Below are 24,600 nucleotides of genomic sequence, written 5' to 3'. Positions count from 1 at the left end.
CTTGTTATTGATATTGTTGTTGTATCTTTAGTTTTAGCTCTTATGATTTACGTGGAAATTGTTTCCATTTGGTTGTATACTTTTTGATGTGTTTTATTTATTGTTTGACTTCTGTTGTGTTTGTAATTGTGTAAATCTTGTGCTGAAAGCCGCCTTCAGCATAGTTTCAGCTATGGAAAGGAGGCATACAAATAAAATTATGATGATACCCTCCCCACCATGATATTCTCTGGACAGCTCCTTCTCCCCCCTGTCCTGCAATCTCCCCAGTCTCTGTTCTCTGTCCAGTCTCCTCAGAATCCCCTCAGAACCCGTCAGTTCCCTATGGCAGCTCCCAATAATAATAATAGTGATTTAATAATAGTAATTATTATTATTTATGACTTGTCTCCCACCCATCTCACTGGGTTGTCTCAACCATTCTGGGCAGCTTCCAACAGAATATAACAGAAGACAATGGCTAATTAAAAAGAAAAAAAGTAAACAGCAGTTGTGACTGGCCTGATCCAGGCTACAACTGGGGGAAAGGGGTTAAACTCCCCAGCAACCTGTCCTGCAAGCCCAGGTCCTAATCTGGATCAGACCTTTGTGCTTGCTATTCACTTTAAAAAAACAAACAAAAAAACTAATTGCTAATTGTGTAAATGGCTTCATATCTAGTTTGGCCCTAAATGTTGTAATACCTTGTGAATAATAAGAAATCTATATGGTAATCAATGTAAAGTATAAATATTCTACAAAACTAAAATACTGTAGGTAATTATTCTGTGACTCACAAGAAGTGTCTAAGCACTCCTACAAAACTACAGTTGATGAAAATTACATGGGAGAATCCATGAAAGAGGTGAGCTGGTTTAAAATGTACTTCAGAAATGTAGCATGTAGCAAATTTTGACACATGCATGATTCCATTAATAAGGTAATATTATAATATAATCTGGTAATATGCAGGTTATTGCCCTCTGAACACAGGGATATTGCATTTCTAGCTATTATGGCTATAAACAATGATAAATATACTTTCCACAAATATATCTAATTCATGCTAGTGATTGGCTGTCATAGCCTCTTTAAGCTATTAATGTTGCAGGTTAACTGTGAATTGGGTGAAGTGGTACTAATTCCCCCACTTTATGCTTATCTCAAATGTAATCCACAATAAGGCTGGGAGTATTTAAGTAATGTTCCCATAAGCACACATGTGTACACAGTCTCAGTTTGCACACAATGTTAGTGCAAACATGCAGGCTCCTGTTGAGCAGATTGCAACCACTTTTCCAGCAATACATGTTAAACAGCATGTTGTGCTGTTTTATTATTGCCCCTTGTACTGAGGGAATCTAGTTGTATGAGGGGCAGTTCTAAAATATTTTAAATAAATAGATCTTCCCCATTTTTGAAAAAGGAAGGATCAGCCAAAGAGAGCGATACTGTATGGTCAAGATGACAGATCAGATCAGTGCCAAAGGTGAGATCCTTCTAATCAACAAAACTATAACAGAATCTCAACAGCTTGCTGGTAAGTCCATTTTCCACTTCAGAAGGGTAGACTGTGGACTGCATTGCTCCCTCCCGTGTGCATTTTTACTTGGTCTCTGAAAACTGTAACCAATGGTATTTTAGGCATGGTTGAGAAAAAATGGCTGAGGATAAGGAATAGAAAAGTTTTGTAAAGAAGACTAAAAAATCCCATATGTTCTGATACACTGCTTAACATGCAGTGCTCCCTATACACATGTTCTGTAACTCTGACTCAACTGTCAGGTTATACCAAGTTTTATTACAGAGCCTGACTGCTTGCCAATGGGTAGGGTTACAACTTACGCCCATGGATTCCAGACCTTCATCACAAGAAAAGTGACCTTCCTCCCGCCACAAGCTGGCCACCCTTTGTGACTACCAGCACTGTAATCTCAAACAAACAAGTTTCCCCTACTCCCAAGCAGCTACTAAAATGTCTTGTATTTGCCATAGTTTTCTGCACAAACCACTACCTTAACAAGACACCTCCCACACACTGCAAAAGGCCACTTTTGCACAAAAGTAGGCTTCTGCCTTACCTGAGGTGTCTTAGCTGTGCTAATCTGCGTGCAGGTGATCTTTTCAGCGGTCCAGCTACACCTGCAGCCTGACTGCTTGCTGGATACCCCCTCCTTGTGTTTATCATAGTTACCTTGTTTACAGCTGCAACCTTTCCACAGGGAGTCAGCAACTGGGGAAAATTTCACAGCCGAGGGACGCACACACGTGCGCGCACACACAACACACTCATAGCAGCACTGTAAAGGCTGCTTTTGGACACCACGTTTGCAATGGCTACAAAGATATGCTAATACAGGCAGTTATCTGACCAGGGATCCCGGGATGTAGTAAGCCAAAGGCTGAAAACTTTAACTGATTAACCAGTGTGGTTAAATAAAGGAAGCTCTGAAACCCGTCCCTTGCAATTTGTCGGCAGCAGGGGTGGCCATAAGCAAAAAGCCACAAAGGTTTAAGGAAAAATTCGGGACATTAAAAGACGGCCTTCCCTGCAAGCCACAGGAACCTGTGAGCTCTCGCCCCTGTACACCAAATCGGATGGCCTTTAAAATGGTTTCTCCTTCTAACTCAAATGTGAGGAACCTTTTGTCATCCGTGTGGGGTCCCCTTGGCTGGTTGTGCAGAGGCAAAAATGAGTGGAGCAATGAATGGAAATACTATCTTTGTACAGTAGGCTAGTTTCTGCTTACACTCGCACAGTCCTCTCTGCCTTTCATTCATTCAGGCAAGCAAGAGGCATTGTCATACGGGAAGGACACATTCCAGCCAGGCAAAAACAGAAACAAAAACCCATTTAAGCAAGATGCAAAACAGGGCCAGTCAGAGCCGGGGCCTGGGGAAGAGTCCCAAGGACAAGACAAAAGAGTTTGGAATGACACAGTTGGCTCCTGGCTTGAGGTGCCCAACCCCTGTTAAAGCTCATGCATTAGCAGTGTTGGCATTTAAGTATTTGTGTCATTTTAAATATGTGTTTTAAAAAAACAAACAACAGCAGCTTTGGTTCAAGATGAAGGTTAAGGCCGACAATTTCCAGCTGAGCTTCAGTAAATACAGAAATGGTAAAGTAAAGAACAAACTCCCATGCCACATAAGCAGCCAAGACTTTAGTACGGTCTTAAACATTACGCTCACTTACAGATTAGTCTCCATGCACCCTCACATCTTGGTTGTTCAGCTCAACAAGTGGAGGGGGGGACATCTAGGCAGAAATTCTACAGGTGCAGCTTCTTCTATCATTCGCAACAGCTCTTTTTGTTTTTTTGAATAGTAAATTCACTGAGTTTTTGAGACATTTACAACTTATAATAATAGCTTCTTTTTTAAAAAACAACCACAACCCAAAGCAATATCTTTGTCTTTAGCACCTTCAAGTAAACAGCATCTGTTATCTAAGAACTTTAACAAAAAGCACTGAATTTATAAGATATTTTCATAGATTTGCAAGCAAGCTTGAGTTTGAAAGAGAATTCTAGAGTCCCACTGCCCTCCTGAAATTAATTTAATCTTTATTTGCTACTTGCGCCACTTGCCTGGAGGTAATATAGAAGGGGGAATGAAAAGCCACATCAGCCAATAAGACAAAAGATGCCTATAGAGACTGCAGGGTGGGGGTTTGGGGTTCCTCATCACATGCATGAACCTTTGCTATTCACTCTCAAGAAGCATTAATTTGAGCTGACAGACTCTTTACTTCCTGTCCTGTGTCCAATGTATTAAAAATGGGTGTGCACATACCTGTTAATGGCTTTTGATGACAGCTGTGTCTACTTTCATGGGTGGATTTTCAAGCAGTGTAACATTGCAGAGCATGTGAACCAAGAAAAGCTCTGCCACCAAATTACCAAGAAGGGTGCACACATGCAGAGCAACTGAATCTCCTCAAGAGCCAAGGCAAAGCCATTCTTCTGATTCACACTGTAAACACCTTTTCATATGGCGAAGCCAACTTCTGCTTTGAGAACTTCTCTTGCTGACAAGTGCCTTTTTTTAACATGCACTTCTGGCATTCAACAGCCACACCTGTACCAAGGTCCTCTGGCTCTAACGCCCTCGAGAAAAGAGCATGTTCACATATGCAAATAGCTTAGCTTGAATATACCCAGAATATAAAAAAGCCAGTGTGGTCTAGTGGTTAAGAGCGGTGGACTCGTAATCTGGTGAACCGGGTTCGATTCCCCGCTCCTCCACCTGCAGCTGCTGGGTGACCTTGGGCCAGTCACACTTCTCTGAAGTCTCTCAGCCCCACTCACCTCACAGAGTGTTTGTTGTCAGGGAGGAAGGGAAAGGAGAATGTTAGCCGCTTTGAGACTCCTGAAGGGGAGTGATAAAGCGGGATATCAAATCCAAACTCTTCTTCTTCTTCTATATCTTATCTAGCAGTGCTATAAAAGCTTTTAATTACTTCCCTCTCATATTAGGGTGCGGTACAGAAATACAGTGGATGCTCAGGAAGTGAACGTGATCCGTGTGGGGAGCACGTTCGCAACCCGCAGTGTCAGCAACCCGCAGTGCCATGTCTGCACACGTACGGGTTGCGATTCGGCGCTTCTGCACATGCGCAAAGCACGATTTAGTGCTTCTGCGCATGCACGACTGCCAAAACCCGGAAGTAACCCGTTCCGGTACTTCCGGGTTTTGGTACATCCGTAACTTGAAAAAACACAACCTGAAGCATCTGTGGCCCGAGGTATAACTGTATAAGAACACAATAAAGCAGCATAAAAAAAAAAACTGTACAGGGCTGTCAGCATAAAAAAAATCTTTAAAACTATGCAATATATGTAAGTTTAGGTGCTAATACCACAACTAATAATGCCCTACACCCAGTACCGGATTTACGTACAAGCTAAACAAGCTATAGCTTTGGGCCCCACTCTATTGGGGGGCCCCAAAAAAATTAAAGGGGGAAAAACTGGATGTACATTTCCAAAATATAAAAAACAAATAAAATAAAACCTATATACAGCAACAGTGTTTTGTGTTGTGTAGGCTCCTATTTTGTTATGTGCAAATGGCTTTAGATACCTATTAGGTCCATAAATTACCATATAGCATAGATTCAACATAAAAAACAGCAACAGTTTGTTGTTGACAAAGGACAGCTGGACATATAAAGGGCCCCATTACCTTCAGTAGCTTAGGGCCTCATCAAACATAAATCAGCTAAATTTGCTCAGATGTTTCACACAGAGCCATCAAAAGAGTCACTAGGAGAGGACAGGGAGGAAACGAGCTACATTGGTGCCACTTATTTGGCAGAAGGAAAATTAAATATGCCTATTTTTGGACTGCATCTTAAAATACTTGGGATAAGCAGCAGCACCTAGTTCAAGACTCATAACATTACTAAAAAAAAGTTAGTTTTTTATTTTCTTGTTTCAAAATCGTACACACATAAATAATACAACATGACAAAAAAAATGGGTCACGGGCGGGGTAAAATACTAATAACTAACAAAATTTTGTGTTTTCAATGCATCCATAAACATGCACCAAACGAAGGAATAAAGGTGTGTTTACTTTTTACCAACATGTTAGCTAAAAGGTGTTAAGTGGTAACAAAATAATCATTAAGTGATCGTTAGTAAGGCTCATCGTTCCAACAGCAATATGTACCCATTACCATGCAATAAAGAAACCAAAAGGTATCATACGCCAAGTCAACATTGAATAGGTGGATGTTTCAAGGATCCTACACCGCTACGACACGCTTTCTAGGAATGCTAATTTTGTGGTAAAAGCTCTGAAGCGATAACAATCACATGTTGGAAGCTCTTGTTATTGGGTTCCAAATACAACCCTAGTACAGATGTAAACACTAATAATCCCCTAAGAAGAGTTAGGAGATTGGGAGCGTAAACCAGACTCACACAGATCTCCATTCTCTTACCTGTGCTAATTCCACCTTCCCTTCTCTCGTTAGGGTTAATTATGGTCAGCATTACCTGAATGGGCACTAGCCATGGTTAGTGCAAGCCAGCAGCTTTGAACTCAGGTTTCAACCACTGGTTTAAAAGCCAACAATCCTAAATATTGCTGTAGATAGTGCAGCATCACCATAAATACTAACTCCAGCAGCAGGCTCCCTATTTCCTAACCATCCTTGCCTGAGTCTGCAAGAAGCTTCCAGCCTCATGACCATGGCTATGTCTGCATCAAGAAATCAGAGCTTCAAGGCTACCTATTTCTAAGCACAAAACCTTTGTTTGCAAGTGTAAGTTGTGAATAAAGTTCTAATATTCTTACATTTAAACCCAGGACATTCCACAAACATTTTTTTTCTTGGAACACATGCTAATAATTATTTATTTATATCCCACCCTTCCTCCCAAATGAGCCCAGGGTAGCAAGCACACAGGTGATAAAACAATCAAAACATTTTAAAACAATGCCAATACAGACTGGGAATGATCTCTACTTTAAAATGCTTGCTGAAAGAGGAAGGTCTTCATTAGGTGCTGAAAAAACAGCTGAGATGGTGCCTATCTAATATCAGACATATACTTTAAAAAGCACTCTAAAATGCAGTTTAATCTGTTTTTAAAATCCAATGACGTGAATGCTAAACTTAGGGATGTGAAGATACCTGAATAACCACTGACTACTTTAAAAAGACAACTGGTACAATAGAGAAGAGAAGAGACAAGCTGTTAGGAAGTTTCTGCTTTAGAAATCACTTCTGCTATGAACTCACTACGTAGCCTGAAGCAAGCTGCTCTTTCCTCTTCCAGCCTCAATCCCTCAATCTGTAAAATGGGCACAGTAAGGGATAAACTCTGTAAGACAGCTGAGATATGAGATTTGATCTCCTGGGTCTCTTTTAATATTGGCAAATATCAGCTTCCAAGAGTGGGCGGAGGGAATCCCCATCCCCACTAATATTCATTGTCTTCTGTTTCTAATGATCAAGCTGTGAATGCTGCTCTTTAAGTAGTGAAAACAGCACCACCCACGAACCAGGTGGAAGGTATGAGCACACTTGGTGAAAACCCCAAGGCTTGCGGGGTGGAGGGGGACTCTTAAGGGGGGGACCCAAAACAACCCCCCTGGTGGGCTGGTTGTTGGGGAGCAGATCAGAATGGAGCTGAATGGAATCCTGAACAGGAGCTGTATGTGCACCATACATATAGGGCACGCTTAAAACACATTGCTTCCCCCAAAGAATCCTGGGAACTGTTCTTCACCACTTACAGAGTTACAAATCCCAGCACCCTTAACAAACTACAGTTCCCAGAATTCTTTAGGGGGTGGGGAGTCATGTCCTATAAATGTGGGACACTTTTCTTGCAGTTCCCATTTAGTACATGTTAATTCCAAACAGGGTCGCAACTGGCGTTAAGAAACCTGGCTATATTTGCAATGGAGAGACACTTGGTTATCACCTCAGTACAGCGAAATAAATGACACAGAGGTGAGTTGTGATCTGCTTCCAAAGCACACTACAGGCCCATTGTATAGAGAAATAAAATTGGGAGAGAAAAACACATTGCTGTCCCATTTCACACGTCTCCATGCTTCCTAATCATCATCGAGCTACCATATAATGCATCTTTAAAACTTTACTTACTTACAGTCCTTTCCTTCCCAAACCAAGACAGCATCACCTCCATGGGCTGGGAATCTACAATCCCATTTTTTTTGTCTGTGGACAAATAAACAAAGAAAAATGCAAATGATTTGGGTGGGCAGTAAAATATAGTAAATAAATGAAATGGGCAGTTGAGTGTTGCTTTAGGAATCTTATACTGAGTCAGAACCATTGGTTAATCTAGCTCAGCATGTCCTACACTGACTGGCAGCAGCTCTCCAGGGTTTCAAGCAGAAGTCTTTCTCCCAGTCCTACTGGGAGATGCCAGGGATGGAACCTACAACCTTCTGCATGCAAGTCAAATGTTCTACCACTAAGCTCTGGCCCTTAGCACAGTACACATTCAAGCTGAGGTTGAATTTACATAAACCTTTCAATAAGTCTTGGCGTTTGGTGGCTTTTGGGGGGTTGCAACGGGACACAAGGAGAAGCACCCCTTCGTAGAAATGGGCTTAAACAAGTGGGGAGGAGGCAGAAGGGACAGGAAACACAAAGGAATCTGTGTTTCTTGTTTCTTCTTTTGTTTAAAACATTCCCAGAGAGGCTCCAGAAATGGAGACAGAACATGAATCTCACCACAGGTAGAACAGTTTCTCATGGGTTAAGTCACAAATCTGGATAAAAGACAAAAGGATAGGTAACTGCTTGCCCAAACAGCCAGTTGCAATTCAACCCATGTTTTGTGATAACTCATATCCTGCCATGCTGAAAAGCTTGTGGGACTGGTCTCAGCGTGCCACAAAAAAATGAGAGAAGAGGGGGAAAGTGGGATGCCTATGGAATTTGCACCTACCAGATTCTGACCTGGATTGAGAAGTTCTGCCACACTACATACGTTTACCAGAGCAGAGCTCCAGATGCCAGATTCCATTATTGTTGTAAGACCATGAGAAGAACCCACTGAATCAGGCAAACGACCCATCTTATCCAGCATCCTGTTCTCACAGTGGCTCAACAGATGCTCACGAGAAGCCCAAAAGCAGTACCTGAGAGCATCAGCTCTCTAAGCATTAGCATTCTGGGGCATCCTGCCTCTGACAGTGGACGTGGAAAATAGCCATCCTTGCTAGTAGCCCTTGATAGCCTATAGGCTGCACCCCAATAACCACTGCCTGTGTAAGCACATTTTGAAGTATCAGCTATGATGACAACCTCTTCTTCAACCATTCCCTCTGAGGCCACTGTGCAATTAGCTGCAAAGAATGCATAAAGGATTTATTTGTATTGTAAACAGGAATGTTTACATCCTGATAAGGCACTAAAACTCTACATAGCTGCAATCCTATCAGTCATCACTTGGCCTGGCCTCTGGAACAAGGGATATGGTGGTTTTAATCAGAGAATCGCAGCTTTTGTTATACTTTGGCCTGCATGGTTGACTGAGGGAAGGGGGTGAAAATACCGTATTTTTTGCTTTATAAGACTCACTTTTTCCCTCCTAAAAAGTAAGGGGAAATGTGTGTGCATCTTATGGAGCAAATGCAGGCTGCGCAGCTATCCCAGAAGCCAGAACAGCAAGAGGGATTGCTGCTTTCACTGCGCAGTGATCCCTCTTGCTGTTCTGGTTTCTGAGATTCAGAACATTTTTTTTTCTTGTTTTCCTCCTCCAAAAACCAGGTGCGTCTTGTGGTCTGATGCGTCTTATAGAGCAAAAAATATGGGTAGCTTCTACTAGATGAACCAAGTAAGCAGTCAATGTCTACATATATCTAGGTAGCCTAGTGAGTCTCCCTGTCTATTCCTACCAATTCCAACTCAAAGAGCCACGGTGAAACCTTTCTCTCTGCGAGGTTTTCCTGCCAACACCCTAGTAGACATCGTCCAGATGAGGCAGGCAGGCAGACAACATTTAATAAAGCATTATCCTGATGGCGCCAATGCAGTTGTCATTGGAAAGAAGTCCATTCATTCCAGTAACTACCAACCATGCTCTGCTTACCCCTCCTTGCACACTATGCAATGCAGTGGTGTCGGGCAGCTGCAGGACTCCTGATTTCTCCTTCCAGCTGGGCTAGTGGGAAACTTTGGGCAAGATTATGAGACTCTCTGTGCCTCAGGTTCCCCATCTGTAAAAGAGAAACAATAACAATGCTATGTACTTCAAAGGGATGCTGCAAGGCTTCATTATGTAGTTGGTTCCAACATCATTAGGAGGAAGCCGTATTTTCACATACTTGGGTGGCTATTACTTTCGCTGCATACTTTGGAGTACATTAAACAGAAAGCAAATAAGATCTGCTTATCGCATGGGCACAAATCAGCTGTCATAAGGTGAAGAGGGGGAGAGTCAGCCTAGACTAATAACAGTGACACACCGACTGGGATTGCCAACCTTTCCAACGGGTCCTGCTCCATCCTGTTCCTTCAATAGCAGCCTGAGAATATTGTAGCCAAAACAGGACTACCGGGTTGGGGGGGGGGTGTGGAATATCAACATGCTAAAGGGAACTCCAAGGTTTGCAGAAGCATTAAAAAAGTGTTTAGGAAAACACACCTGAGGTGCAAAATAATAATTTAAAAGATTAAATAATTGTTATTATTTTATAGTCCAATGAGGAAGAGGCATGTTCAGTAACTACAAAATGTTAAGTGTGAACTGGTGAAAAGAAAAATGGAAAAGGGAGGTAGGAGAAGGAAGGGAAAGGAGCATGTCCGCTTCCACAGGACCATGTGTCTTCTATCTATTTTCTTGGGGGGGGGTATTTGTAGATTTTCAGGGGGCCAGCCAGTTTGAAGAATTTTAAAGAGAGAGTGCCAAGAGTGCCCCCCTCAAAAAACCTTATTTAACAACAACAGCAAAGCCTTGCCACAACTTCAAACATAGCTCGGGATTATTTCTAAACTGAGACAGGCAACGGTCCGCCTTAACTATGACTAGTTGATTCAAGCCATAGGTTATAAACCTGGCTTGTCTGAACTAACCATAGTTTATGATAAACCACAGTTTAGGGTCCAGGCATAACACTAAACTGTGGTTAGTTGAAATTGGTAGCAAAGGTTTCTGATCTCCTTGCAGCCATGGCAGAGAGGGAACATACCAGAACAAGCATAAGAAACACACTAAAACCATAAGCTCGTGCTGCTTTAATTCTGTCAAAGGAGACCGAGGCGGAATGCCTGGTTTTGTTGGTTTTAAATGTTGTTTTAAAGGCGGAGGTATCGTTTTCATTTGTTTTTAAAGTTGTCAGTTACCTCAGAAGCTTTTAAGCAGAAAGGTGGATAGATTTAAAAACAACAAGGCTACCAACAATGTTTCCAGATTCCTGAAAGAGGAGTCCTGCTCTCCCTCATGTCTGCTGCTGAAGTTTACCCACAAGAACCTGCCAAAGTTTTATAATTTCTCCCCAACACCTTCTGAAGTGGGTGGTGGCAGGAGAAAGGGCCTTTTTCTGCTGCGGTGCGCCAGCCGTAGAACATTTTCCCCAAGGAGCCTTGCTAGGTACCACTCCCAGTTTGGTTCCAGGGCCAGCCAGCGAAGTCCTCCTTCTTCCACCCAGACCTGATCAACTTTTTGGTCTCCTTCCAATTTTGCTCTGACACTATGCCACACTGCTGTTGCTATTAGTTGATGTTTATAAAAACGTCAACTATTCTGAAAGTCCCGGGGCTTAAGAGCAGGAGAACAAGGATGTGTGATAAGTAGCTCCCTCACCACCCAGTGAATCACCGAGATGCAACCAAAGAAAACAAGCACTCTCTCTCCAAAACCTGAGGAGAGAAGTGACACGGCTTCATGCAGAAATGCCTTTGGCGGGTTCTGCTAAGGTTCGCTGCATCAAAGGCAGTCAGCCAAAGCAATCTCAAGAGCACAGCAGGGCTCGTGGAATGGCAGGACACAGAACGGCTCATTGCCCCAGATGCACTCTCACTTTGTGCAAACTAAAAAAAAATTCCTTCCAGTAGCACCTTAAAGACCAACTAAGTTAGTTCTTGGTATGAGCTTTCGTGTGCATGCACACTTCTTCAGATACACTGAAACAGAAGTTTCCAGACCCTTCTATATAGTGAGAAGGTGGGGAGGGGTATTACTCAGAAGGGTGGTGGGAATGGGTGATTGGCAGATAGCTGTGATGAGCCTGTTGACGACTCTTAACGACTGCAATAGGTCTTACAGGAAAAAGCAAGGGCTGAGAAGGTGAAAAATGGCTTTGTCATGTATAATGAGATAAGAATCCAAGGTCTTTGTTCAGACCAGGACTCTCCATGGTTTTAAGTTTGGTGATAAGTTGCAATTCAGCAGCTTCTCTTTCCAGTCTATTTCTGAAATTCCTTTGTAGTAAAACAGCTACTTTGAGATCTTGTATAGAATGTCCTGGGAGATTGAAGTGTTCTCCTACTGGTTTCTCTGTCTTGTGATTCCTGATGTCCGATTTATGTCCGTTTATTCTTTGGCGTAAGGTCTGGCCTGTTTGTCCAATATAGAGAGCTGAAGGACACTGTTGGCATTTGATGGCATACACAATGTTAGACGATGAGCAATTAAATAGTCCCGAGATGGTATGTGTGATGTTGTTGGGGCCAGTAATGGTGTTGTCCGGGTGTATGTGGCAGCAAAGTTGGCATCTGGGTTTATTGCAGGCTCTGGTGCCAGTGTCCGTGTTAGGTCTGGTTGTAGTATTATTGTGGGTTAGGAGTTGTTTAAGATTGGGTGGCTGTCTGTAGGCAATGAAAGGTCTTCCTCTCAGAGCTTGAGAAAGAGAACTGTCATTGTCCAGGAGAGGTTGTAGATCTCTGATGATGTGTTGTACTGTTTTAACTTGGGAGCTGTATGTGATGACTAGAGGTGTTCTGTTATTTTCTTTTTTGGGTCTGTCTTGCAGCAAGTTCTCTCTGGGTATCAGTCTGGCTCTGTTGATCTGTTGTCTAACTTCATCTGCTGGGTATTTTAGTTCTAAAAAGGTTTGCTGTAGATCTCTTAGGTGAGAGTCTCTGTCTGTAGAATTGGAACAGATGCGGCTGTAACGTAGTGCCTGGCTATATACAATGGACTGTTTGGTATGTTTGGGATGGTAGCTAGAGGCATGTAGATATGTTTGTCGGTCAGTTGGTTTACGGTATAAGGTGGTGTCTATGCGCCCATCCTGTATTGTTATAGTAGTGTCCAAAAAATGTATTTCTTGCATAGATTGATTCATTGTTAGTGTAAGACCTATTGCAGTCGTTAAGAGTCGTCAACAAGCTCATCACAGCTATCTGCCAATCACCCATTCCCACCACCCTTCTGAGTAATACCCCTCCCCACCTTCTCACTATATAGAAGGGTCTGGAAACTTCTGTTTCAGTGTATCTGAAGAAGTGTGCATGCACACGAAAGCTCATACCAAGAACTAACTTAGTTGGTCTTTAAGGTGCTACTGGAAGGAATTTTGTTTTGTTTTGACTATGGCAGACCAACACGGCTACTTATCTGTAACTGTTTGTGCAAACTGCATGCTAAGTCCTACTCAGTTTAAAAGAGGCTCAGGTGGATCCTGACACCCTAATAAGTCACCAAATTATAATGCCGGGTCACAACAAGAGGCAGCTTACTGGTGACCTCCACCCCAAATAAAGCGTTTAGATAGTGTAATGGCACAAAGGGAATATATCCCTTCATTCTACATTCATTCATTGCTGTTTCTATGTCTATTGAGTTACTGGAGATATTTTACATTTATTTTTATCTACTTGTAAGCTCCCTGCAGAGGAACGTGGGTGGCGCTGTGGGTTAAACCACAGAGCCTAGGACTTGCCAATCAGAAGGTCGGTGGTTTGAATCCCCACAACGGGGTGAGCTCCCGTTGCTCGGTCCCTGATCCTGCCAACCTAGCAGTTCGAAAGCACGTCTAAGTGCAAGTAGATAAATAGGTGCCACTCAGGCGGGAAGGTAAACGGTGTTTCCGTGCGCTGCTCTGGTTCGCCAGAAGCGGCTTAGTCATGCTGGCCACATGACCCAGAAGCTGTACGCCAGCTCCCTTGGCCAATAAAGAAAGATGAGTGCCGCAACCCCAGAGTCGGTCACAACTGGACTTAATGGTCAGGGGTCCCTTTACCCTTTACCTTTAAGCTCCCTGCAAACCTGGCAGGGTCAAAAACTGAGATATGAAAGCTAGGAGCTAAATGGAACTTTAAACCTAGGTTATGGGTGCAACAATGGAATGTCAGGGGCGCTTTTTTATAACAAGAATACAAAGCAGAAAATGAATGAGCTGCAGCTAAAATATTATGTTCATTTTTCACATGGGCTAATAGTCCTTCCCCTGCCAACCCTCTAATATTCATAAGGGGGCCTCTTCTCCAGTCTTCAGAGAGTAGCTGGAAGTGGGGAGGCAGAAAAAGGTCCGACTTTCCTTCCACTCTGCAGTTTTAATATGAAATCTTAAGCGCAGTATTGTGCCCAGAGCTCAGAAGCTGCTTGCGCTAATGAAATTCCCTGTCGCAAAATGCACCTAGAACATGGGTAGGCAAACTAAGGTCCGGGGGCTGGATCTGGCCCAATTGTCTTCTAAATCCAGCCTGCGGACAGTCCAGGTCCAGCGTGTTTTTACATGAGTAGCATGGGTCCTTTTATTTAAAATGCATCTCTGGGTTATTTGTGGGGCATAGGAATTTGTTCATTGCCCTTCCCCTAAATATATATATATGTAGTCCGGCCCCCCATAAGGTCTGAGGGACAGTAGACCAGCCCCTTGCTGAAAAAGGTTGCTGACCCCTGACCTAGAACAATGGGAGTTTCGAACACTGAAACCTGGGCATAGGGTTTGAAACAAATACAGATGTTTGAAACAAATATAAATTAGATAGATGATGATAGATAATAGATGATAGATAGATAGATAGATAGATAGATAGATAGATAGATAGATAGATGATAGATAGATATAGATAGATGATAGATAGATAGATAGATAGATAGATAGATAGATAGATAGATAGATAGATGATAGATATAGATAGATAGATAGATAGATAGATAGATAGATAGATAGATAGATAGATAGATAGATAGATGATACAGTGGTGCCTCGCAAGACGAAATTAATTCGTTCCGCAAGTCTTTTCGTCTTGCGAGTTTTTCGCCTTGCGAAGCACGGTTTCCCATAGGAATGCATTAAAAATCAATTAATGCGTTCCTATGGAAACCGCCTTCAGAACCAGGTCCAGGGACAGTCTGTCCCCCGACCTCTTCTGAAGGCGGGTGGGGGGCAAAAGTCTTTGCTCCCCCCCCCCCGCCTGCCTTCAAAAGCCATCCGGGATAGCGGGAAGCGCTTCCCTGCTATCCCGGACTGCTTTTAAAATGCTGGCGGTGGGGAGCAAAGCCTTTCGGCCCCCGCCGGCCTTCCTGGATCTCTTCTGAAGGCCGGAGGGGGGGGGAAAGGCTTTGCTCCCCACCGCTAGCATTTAAAAGAGGTCCCCGGAGATTTCCCTATGGGCTTTCTTCTTGCGAAGCAAGCCCATAGGGAAATTCGTTTTGCGAAGCGCCTCCAAAACGGAAAACCCTTTCGTCTAGCGCAGGGGTCTGCAACCTTTAAGACAAAAAGAGCCACTTGGACCCGTTTCTGAAGAAAAAAAAACTGGGAGCCGCAAAACTCGTCATTATAAAAATAACTTTTTTGTCACTTTTTATTATTTCTTTGTTTGACCCCTCAGAATTACTCCTCCTCATAGAAATAAACGTTAAATTAACAAGTTACCTTTTTTTGTGTGTGTGTTCTTCACTCCCCTTCAAAACAGTGACCAGCATACATGCCCCCTTTCAATGCAGTGACCAGCGTACATGCCCCTTACAATGTAGCGGGCGGGCAGGAAGGTGACGTCCGGACGGTGTGTGACTAACGCACGCACCGCCCCCATGCGACGTCACAGCCAGTACAGCGCCCGCCACAGTGGGGAGTGTCGGGGCGCACAATGCGCCTCCCCCCCCTCGCTAGTATCCGCCCCGGAGCCGTGGCAAAGGTGTAAAAGAGCCACATGCGGCTCCGGAGCTGCAGGTTGCAGACCCCTGGTCTAGCGGGTTTTTCGTCTTGCGAGGCGTTCGTCTTGCGGGGCACCACTGTAGATGATAGATGATAGATAGATAGATGATAGATAGATAGATAGATAGATGATAGATAGATAGATAGATAGATAGATAGATAGATAGATAGATGATAGATAGATGATAGATAGATAGGCAAGAATGTACAACTGCCTCTGTGGAACAATTTCAATTCCTAAAAACAACTGGCGCTCTAATCTGTCTAAACCCCATCTATCTGTTTGAATCTGTGTCTAGTACATGATCACTGCTCATGTTAAATAACATCATTTTTGCAGCAATAAAAGCCTGCTGGAGATGTTAAAAATCAAAAGTCAACATTTTCCACATTTAGTGGACATATTCAAAAATGAAAAATAAAAAGAGAGAGACTGCATGTTATTGAAAAGGTGATTGGATATGTTATACCACTGACATCTTCTTCTTTCTTCTCTGGCTATATGGACGGATTTTGTGATTGTGAAACAGCATGGAGTGAGTTGGAAAGCGATGGCAGCTGCTAAGGTTACAAATAAGCCCACAAAACTTACGTAGCCTGCAAAAATGAAATACTAGCCTGCTGAGGGCTGGCGAAAGAAGAATCAAAATGGGACTATCCCTCCTGCAGAATTCTGTGGCATTTCTATGCTGGGTGCAGAGTATGCCCACCTGTCTGCCTGCAATTCCTTCTCACCTGTAACCACTATAGCTGTCCTTTTAGCTAGCAAACAGAAACACAGTGATTCTCTTGAAGTGAAGCACAGGCTAGCTAACACCTGCAAGATTGCAGAGCAGGGGATGAGGAAGCTGCCATTCTCCAAGTCCCATCAGCCACAGCCCAAATGGTCAAGGACCATCTGGAACAACAACATCTGGAAGGCCAGAGGTTCTCCACCCTGGCTGTAGAAATAATAGAATAAATATATCAAAGACAGGGTAATCCAACCTGCGACCTTTTTTCGCAGGGCCTTTTTTTTCGTGGCCCTCATCAACATTCAAGAAAAAAACATTTTAAAGCCTTTAAAATTTATTTATTGTGTCGTGCATTGTTATCGAAAGTGCATACCTTTGTTTAATAATTAAATCTATTAATTGTGTCTTTGATGGTATATATTACCTGTGTATTTTAAATCATCTTAAATATATTGCAAACACTTTAATCTACGATATGGAAATTTAATTCAGTTTGTGGCCCATGGGTTCTGTGTTGAAGTACTCTTGCGGCCCACTTGGTATGAAAAGTTGGGCCACCTTGATCAAAGAGAAGGGGAAAGGAGGGATCAAAAGAACATAGGAACCTGCTTTTATATAAAGTCAGACCATCTAATTCAGTGTTTTTCAACCACTGTTCCGCGGCACACTAGTGTGCCGCGAGATGTTGCCTGGTGTGCCGCAGCAAAAATTGAAAAATTCGAAAGATTTAAAAATAAAGTATTTTATAATTTTTCATATTTCTGTTTACTTACTATTTCATAATAAAGTAATTATAAAATACTTTCTTTGTGTTTATTTGATTCCTATTCAAGAGAATTACTTTATATATAGTCAATATAGGCACAGAGTTAAATTTTTTAACATTTTCTAATGGTGGTGTGCCTCATGATTTTTTCATGAAACAAGTGTGCCTTTGCCCAAAAAAGGTTGAAAAACACTGATCTAATTCATTGTTGTCAGCGCTGACCAGCCGTCACTCTCTTGGGTTTCAGACAGGGGTCCCCCTCCAGACATACACCCTACTCACTATACCAGGGATGGGGAACTTGTGGCGTTCCAGGAATCCGAGGGCCATTATCCCTGACTATTGGCCATGCTACCCTGAAGCTGATGGAAGCTGGAGCTGGAGTCCTTCAACATCTGGAAGGCCACAGGTTCCTCATCCCTTCAGAACACCACACCAGTCCCGGATTTACAGAAGTTGTCCCAGTTCCTGATTTGATCCTGGAATGTCCCACTTTTCCTTAGGACTTCCCTACTTCCCTCAGAAAAATGCTGGAGGGTATGGTAGGATGTCCCTATTTTCATCGGAGAAATGTTGAAGGGTATGGAGTTATCCAACCACCGAGCCATCTGAATGAAGCTCTGTTTAGGGAAGTTTTAAAATATTTAATGCTTTATTATGTGTTTTATATATGTTGGAAGCTGCCCAGAGTGTCTGGGGCAACCCAGTCAGATGGGCAGGGTATAAATAGTTAAATAATAATTATGGAACAGGACGGCCCTATTTTCATCAGGGTTTGAATGGTATGCCATGCTGGTTCTCAAAATGCAAACACTTGCCTTACAAGTTACAGGGTACAAGCATGGGTACACAGTCAAAGACAAAACAAAAATAACTGTGCAAGTAGATGTGGTCCCAACACAATTTGACGAAACGCTTTATCAAGGAGGGGGGGTGTGTAAAAGCATACAAAATTACACACTCTAGGAAGTGTATAACACCTAATAAGCTGTCATGAACAAATACTTCAGTCTCAAACCATAATTTTCACAATATATACGGTTTAAACGCTCAACTTGTAAGCAATATTCAACATACTCTGCAATAAACTACAGAGAATCAGATAAGCCTCAAAGGCATATAAAAATAAACACCGATTCGTCTCCCCAGCCCAACAGCCTATATACATGTATTTATCCACACACAGTACAATAAAACTCAAAACTCGTGTAATGCTTCTTGATAAAAACTGCTTATGACAAATTTTTCTGATGCAGCATATCCAAGCAAAATTGGTTCACATTTTGTTTCATACACAGATATAAATATAACCCGCTGTCTCCTAAAGCAGCTAACCCTAACCAACTTCAAAAGGCCTTGTTCCAGCTTTTTAAAATAACAAGCTGATATACTACTATATAGGAAAGCAATGACAAACCTAGACAGCATCTTAAAAAGTAGAGACATCACCTTACCAACAAAGGTCCGTATAGTAAAAGCTACGGTTTTCCCAGGAGTGATGTATGGAAGTGAGAGCTGGACCATAAAGAAGGCTGATTGCCGAAGAATTGATGCTTTTGAATTATGGTGCTGGAGGAGACTCTTGAGAGTCCCATGGACTGCAAGAAGATCAAACGTATCCATTCTTAAGGAAATCAGCCCTGAGTGCTATCTGGAAGGACAGATCGTGAAGCTAAGGCTCCAATACTTTGGCCACCTCATGAGAAGAGAAGACTCCCTGGAAAAGACCCTGATGTTGGGAAAGATGGAGGGCACAAGGAGAAGGGGACGACAGAGGAGGACGAGATGGTTGGATAGCGTCTTCGAAGCTACAAACATGAGTCTGACCAAACTGCGGGAGGCAGTGGAAGACAGAAGTGCCTGGCGTGCTCTGGTCCATGGGGTCACGAAGAGTCGGACACGACTAAACAACTAAACAACAACATACTACTATATATTACATACTACACCACAAATCTCACATTTATCATGCTATGACTTGACTGACAGCCGCTGCACTGTAATCAAAAGCAGTACAGATACCCCCAAAATAAAAGGTAAAGGTAAAGGTACCCCTGCCCGTACGGGCCAGTCTTGACAGACTCTGGGGTTGTGCGCCCATCTCACTTAAGAGGCCAGAGGCCAGCGCTGTCCGGAGACACTTCCGGGTCACGTGGCCAGCGTGACATCGCTGCTCTGGCGAGCCAGAGCCGCACATGGAAACGCCGTTTACCTTCCTGCTGGTAAGCGGTCCCTATTTATCTACTTGCACCCAGAGGTGCTTTCGAACTGCTAGGTTGGCAGGCGCTGGGACCGAGCAGCGGGAGCGCACCCCGCCGCAGGGATTCGAACCGCCGACCTTTCGATCGGCAAGTCCTAGGCGCTGAGGCTTTAACCCACAGCGCCACCTGCGTCCCCAAAATACAGCACCCCTAATTGCTGAGGTGACCCCATTGTGAAGGAACGTATTACTATCATGTTTCCGAAGGAAACTCATACTCTTATCTTAACAGAAACAAATATTATGCTTTGTCGTTAAGCCTTCTCTAGTATGAAGCCTCGTAATCCACATAGAGGAGTTTATATCTAAATATATTCCTTCTTTATAGGAACAACTTGCTCTGCAAACCAGAATCAACTATCTCACGCCCTGCACCCATACTGTAAGTAATGTTTAACTAGGATTTCCACTTTTATTTTCTGTTTTATATTTTTAGGATGTTTACCAATTCTGAACGGCACTTTATGAGTTGGCGTCCCCACATACATCTGTTTTCCCGAGAGTTAACAAGTGATTCTGTGCCAAAGCACTATTGAAGTTTATATTTGTGTGGACTACATGTTGGAAGAAGACTGGAGGGATGTCATAAGGTTTCTCCGCTTTCCCACTATGGGCTGTCGAGGGTGGCACATTGCTGAAATGTCTAGACATAAATGTTATGATCCAACAAAATCTCTGACCCAAGAGGTTCACGCTTAGCAATGCTATGGTGTGCCATAATATTTATCCTTAAATATTTATTTCCCAGTAGTTAGAGACTGCAGGGATGAATAGCTTTCAAAGAGTTTTATATGATGTTCTTTATGTAGGGTCATCACAACAGCTTGAAACTGCTCACTAATGTGCTGTATTATAGTTTTTTGTTGTGTTTCTTATGAGGAAGAAGGAGAAGAATGGTCTAAAAGGCTTCCCCAACCAGGTGTTTTCAGACCATTAACTGCCATCCTCCCTTACTACAGTCGTAACTTGGAAGTCAAACGGAATCCGTTTCGGAAGTCCGTTTGACTTCCAAAACGTTTGGAAACCAAAGCACGGCTTCTGATTGGCTGTAGGAAGCTCCTGCAGCCAATTGGAAGCCGCGAAAGCCCCATCGGATGTTTGGCTTCCAAAAATAGTTCGCAAACCGGAACAATCACTTGCGGCGTTTGGCAGCCAAAACATTTGAGAACTAAGCTGTTCAAAAACCAAGGTACGATTGTATTGGCCATGCAGGCTGGAGCTCATGTAAAGTTGGGAGTCCAGCAACATCTGGGGGGGGCACCATGTTGGCTACCCCTAGTCTAGATCAATCCTATACAAGGTCAGAGTTAAGAGACAACCTAAGGCATCCTGCAACACAGTGCAGAAAGCTCCAAGCTGTTCAGCCCTGTACTTCTTGCATCTATAGAATTTCCTTCCTAAATCCTTGTTACATTAATTTTGTTGATAAAGGGGTGTGCTGGGATTAGAAGGAATCTTACATTTGCTCCAATCACTGTGCAGCTATTGTAGGCAGTCCCACCTCCCACTCCAGCCCAGACCACTGAAGTGCTCAATCTGTCCAATTAGGCGGCAGCAGCCATGTGCTAGCAAAAGCTATCACTAACCTAAACACAACACACTTGCTAAGGCACACTCTGCTCTGTCCTTCTCCAGTAGAGGTCACTAATGCATATAATAGCATGTGTAAACCAGAGTCATCTTCATCTAAAATACAGGTCTCTCTAGACTCTACTTAGCACAGTCTGTTTTGTCTAACTAACTAACTGATAACAGGGTAGCCAGATTAAGCTGATTTGCTCTTTTCTTCTCCCCTCCCCCCCCCCCGTCTTTTTTTTGGGGGGGGGGGCTGGGAAGTAGCAGCATGGGTAGTGCACTCAGAGATTTTGACCTTCCTGGTCCTTCCTGCAGCCTGGTTTCCAAAACTTAAAATTCTGCACACAATCGCCAACACTGACAAATCCTCAGGCCACCTGCCCAGCTTCTGGTACGAAGGAGAGGTGCAACAAAATTCTGCAAATGCTTTAAGTAGGAAAGACTTGTGAGATGGAAGCTGATCTGCCAGGAGCAGAAATTGGAAACACGATGCAACATCGCTGTTGTTGCTTTCAAAAAAGAAAACTCTGCATGAACCAACCCAATTAAAAATGGAATTCAAACCGAAGGGCGGGGGAACCAATTAAAAAAACAACAACAAATTAAGACAAGAGGGGAATAGCATCCTGTTGCAGATGTCAATTCACTGAACTGTGAAATGTCTTCTATTTTGTTACACGGCTGGTTTAGAAAACAAAAAACTGAGAAATAAATAGTGTACTAGGCTAGAAGACAGCTTCAGACAAGAAGCGGAGTTAAGATTATTCACCTTGAATCAACGTAAGGGGTTTGAGAATTAAGGATTACGCATCCTTACAAATGATGACAAGGAGAAATAAGCAGAAAATGCCAAAGAGTTACAATGCACCAGATATGATTTCTTGTATTTTCATCCTACCATGGAAGGCAAGGCTTTTTACTCACAGCATAAGGATCTAGGGGAGTTCCCTTTCCAAACAGTGACGAAACTCCTATTTGCCCTTTGATTCAGAAGCAAGATAATTGCATACCTTCAGATTATGACCACATTCACAACATACATTTAAAGTGCTATCATGCCGCTTTAAACAGCCATGGATTTTTCCAAAGAGTTCTGGGAGCTGTAGTTTGATGATGGTGCTGAGAATTGTTAGGAGGCCCCTCTTATCCTCCCAGAACTATAATTACTGTACCAGAGTTCCCTGTGAAGAGGGACTGATTGCTAAGCCACTATGTAATAATATTACAGGGGCAATAGGGGCAGTTACAGATAGGTAGCCGTGTTGGTCTGCCATAGTCAAAACAAAAAAAAATTCCTTCCAGTAGCACCTTAAAGACCAACTAAGTCAGTTCTTGGTATGAGCTTTCGTGTGCATGCACACTTCTTCAGGGGCAATAGGGGTATACTAACAACTCTCAGCACCCCTAACAAACTACAGCTCCCAGAATTCTTTGGAGAAAGCATGATACTGCTATAAATGCATGGTGCTAATGTGGCCTATGGGTTATTTTCGGCTAAACTATCCCACGTGCTGAATGCTTTTACAATCGCAAGGTAACTTCCCCTCCCTCCCTCTCTCTCCCTCCCCCACCCCTGCACCACCCAAATGCCCTCTAGGGTTTTTCCCTAACCCTCTGGAGCAGATTTGGGGACAGGGATATGAGAGGGAAGGAGAAGTTCCATTGTGCTCACAGAAGCCATCACGCATGCACAATGATTTAGTTGGATGCCGTGCTGTGTCCTGGGACCTGGAGCAAACAGCCCTGGGCTACAAGCAAATATATAGGTCTCATCACAATCAGCGCATATAAAGTGGCTGGCCTTATTCCACGGACAGAAAGGTACTGCACATAGCGGCGTAGCGTGGGGGTGCCGGGGTGCTATGGCCCCGGGCACACAATTTCTGAGGGGGCACGGACCCCCAGCGCAACACATCGTAGCCAGGTTCTCCTCTCCACCCACCAAGGACCACATCAGCTGACTGGGCTCCCCCAGCAGCATGGCCCCACTTTGCACCAGTGGAGGCAAAGATGGGGTCACTCTGGCAGCCCTAGGCACCAGCAACCAGTGCTATGCTGCTGACTGCATGAAAGGACTCTCTTTTCCGCCCTAGGCACCAGCAACCAGTGCTATGCTGCCAATTGCATGAAAGGACTCTCTTTTCCTGAGAACCTCCTATTACTGTTTTTTTTTAATTGCATTGTTATTGCATCTTTTATTTCTTACATATTGTACTCCACAGAATCAAGAAATGTAAGCAAAATATAAAAGAAATTAAAATCAATATGACTATTAAGCGTGATGGATGTGACATCTCCCATCTCCAAGCACAAGGCACCAAGGACCACCTGAACGAACCTCACAGATCACTGTCAGCCAGCAGATCACTGTTTGGGGAGCCCTGCTCTAGGCTATGGAAACTAATGGGCATGATGCAGCATGGCATGGCTCCGAATCATGCAGCAATTATGTTAAATCTACTTGAAATATACTTTAGAACAGGTCTTTATTGTGCTGCCTCAATTTTAGTTAGGTAATGCCCTGCATTTATTTGGCTTTCAACAATGCGAAGGTGTTCACATGCACACACCTACTGTAAACATGACACTAGTCCTCCAGTTGCTCATTTTTTGTGCAAATGATGCGCTGTACAGGTATTGGCCAAGGTACAAAGTAATGTCCCTTATCAATAGCCCCGCATGGCCCAAACCAAACAGACCCACAGGCATGAAGGAATCAAGTAAACAAGTATATCCACAAACGAAAGAGTCCTATTTCAAAAGAAATTGCTCAATGTTTGACTAGATATTGGCAGACTGAACTGGCTTTGAACACCACTTTGAGTACTCTTAAACCCTATCCAACTATGAGCTTCTTGACATTGCAACATGGTGCCCTCATATCCCCTTGGTGCTTTCCAAGGTCCCCTGACCCTCCCATTATTTATTTAGTTTTAATGAGGTTGTTGGGGTTTTCTTCTTTTTTTGTTTTGTTTTTTGCAAACAGGGTTTTCCTGTTTTTTCAGGGTGAGGTGTGCCAACTTCTTTTGGTCTCTGCTTTGTTTGTTGTGGGCAGGATATGAACATCAACCGTTTTCTTCAATGAAAGGGGTGTTTTGTATGGCATGTCTCAGATTTCCAAGTGTGCCCCCAGGCTCAAAAAGTTGGGTGATCCCAGATCTATCCTTTACAAATTGTACAACAGATATTCAGCGGTACCTCAGGTTACAAACGCTTCAGGTTACAAACGCTTCAGATTACAGACTCTGCTAATCTGGAAGTAGTACCTTGGGTTAAGAACTTTGCTTCAGGATGAGAACAGAAATCGTGTGACGGCAGCGGGAGGCCCCATTAGCTAAAGTGGTACCTCAGGTTAAGAACAATTTCCGGTTAAGAACAGACCTCCAGAACGAATTAAGTTCTTAACCAGAGGTACCACTGTAACTTAATTCTTCATCGTTGGCCTTTCTCCAGTTGGGGTGGAACTCACTACTGGTGCCTTCCAGATGTTTTGGACAACTCCCATCAGGTCCTGACAGCATGGCCACAAACAACCGGTAAAGAAGGAGGAAGAGGGCAGCAACTCCTGACCTATCCAGGGGCCCCAAGGTCTGAGTAGGCTGACAACTACTATTTTACATGGATTGCATGCATTCAAAATAAACAGTCCTGCAGGTGAAAAGTCCTCCTAGCTACCAAGAGGT

The 24,600-nt window shown here is 43.3% G+C and overlaps 1 protein-coding gene and 1 long non-coding RNA gene across 15 annotated transcripts in view; one reads left to right on the top strand and one right to left on the bottom strand.

Annotated features, from left to right (window-relative positions):
• The window catches only part of ST3GAL4 (ST3 beta-galactoside alpha-2,3-sialyltransferase 4), a 181,411-nt gene that overhangs the window by 59,782 nt on the left and 97,029 nt on the right, over positions 1–24,600 (bottom strand). For 7 of the 14 annotated variants that reach the window (XM_083713727.1, XM_083713726.1, XM_083713731.1 and 4 more), the window contains 2 exons: positions 9,567–9,693; positions 7,607–7,681 (listed from right to left, as the gene is read on the bottom strand). Coding sequence is in view for 3 of the 14 variants with exons in the window: in XM_083713719.1 (XP_083569845.1) it covers positions 2,061–2,167 (107 nt within the window). In the remaining 11 variants the exon portion in view is untranslated. Of the gene's footprint in view, positions 1–2,060; positions 2,909–5,166; positions 5,242–7,606; positions 7,682–9,566; positions 9,694–24,600 lie in introns of those variants that run through there. The other 7 variants (XM_083713743.1, XM_083713742.1, XM_083713733.1 and 4 more) reach the window with 5 other exon arrangements.
• LOC310832245 lies at positions 220–23,819 on the top strand. Its single transcript, XR_014558194.1, has 3 exons — positions 220–1,519; positions 19,671–19,724; positions 23,140–23,819. It is a non-coding gene; the product is annotated as an uncharacterized lncRNA (long non-coding RNA).

The sequence above is a fragment of the Podarcis gaigeae genome (genome assembly GCF_964106915.1).
Source record: "Podarcis gaigeae genome assembly, chromosome: 15".
NCBI lineage: Eukaryota > Metazoa > Chordata > Lepidosauria > Squamata > Lacertidae > Podarcis > Podarcis gaigeae.
Note: the sequence above shows the minus strand (reverse complement) of the source record. Positions and strands in the feature narration are given on the sequence as shown.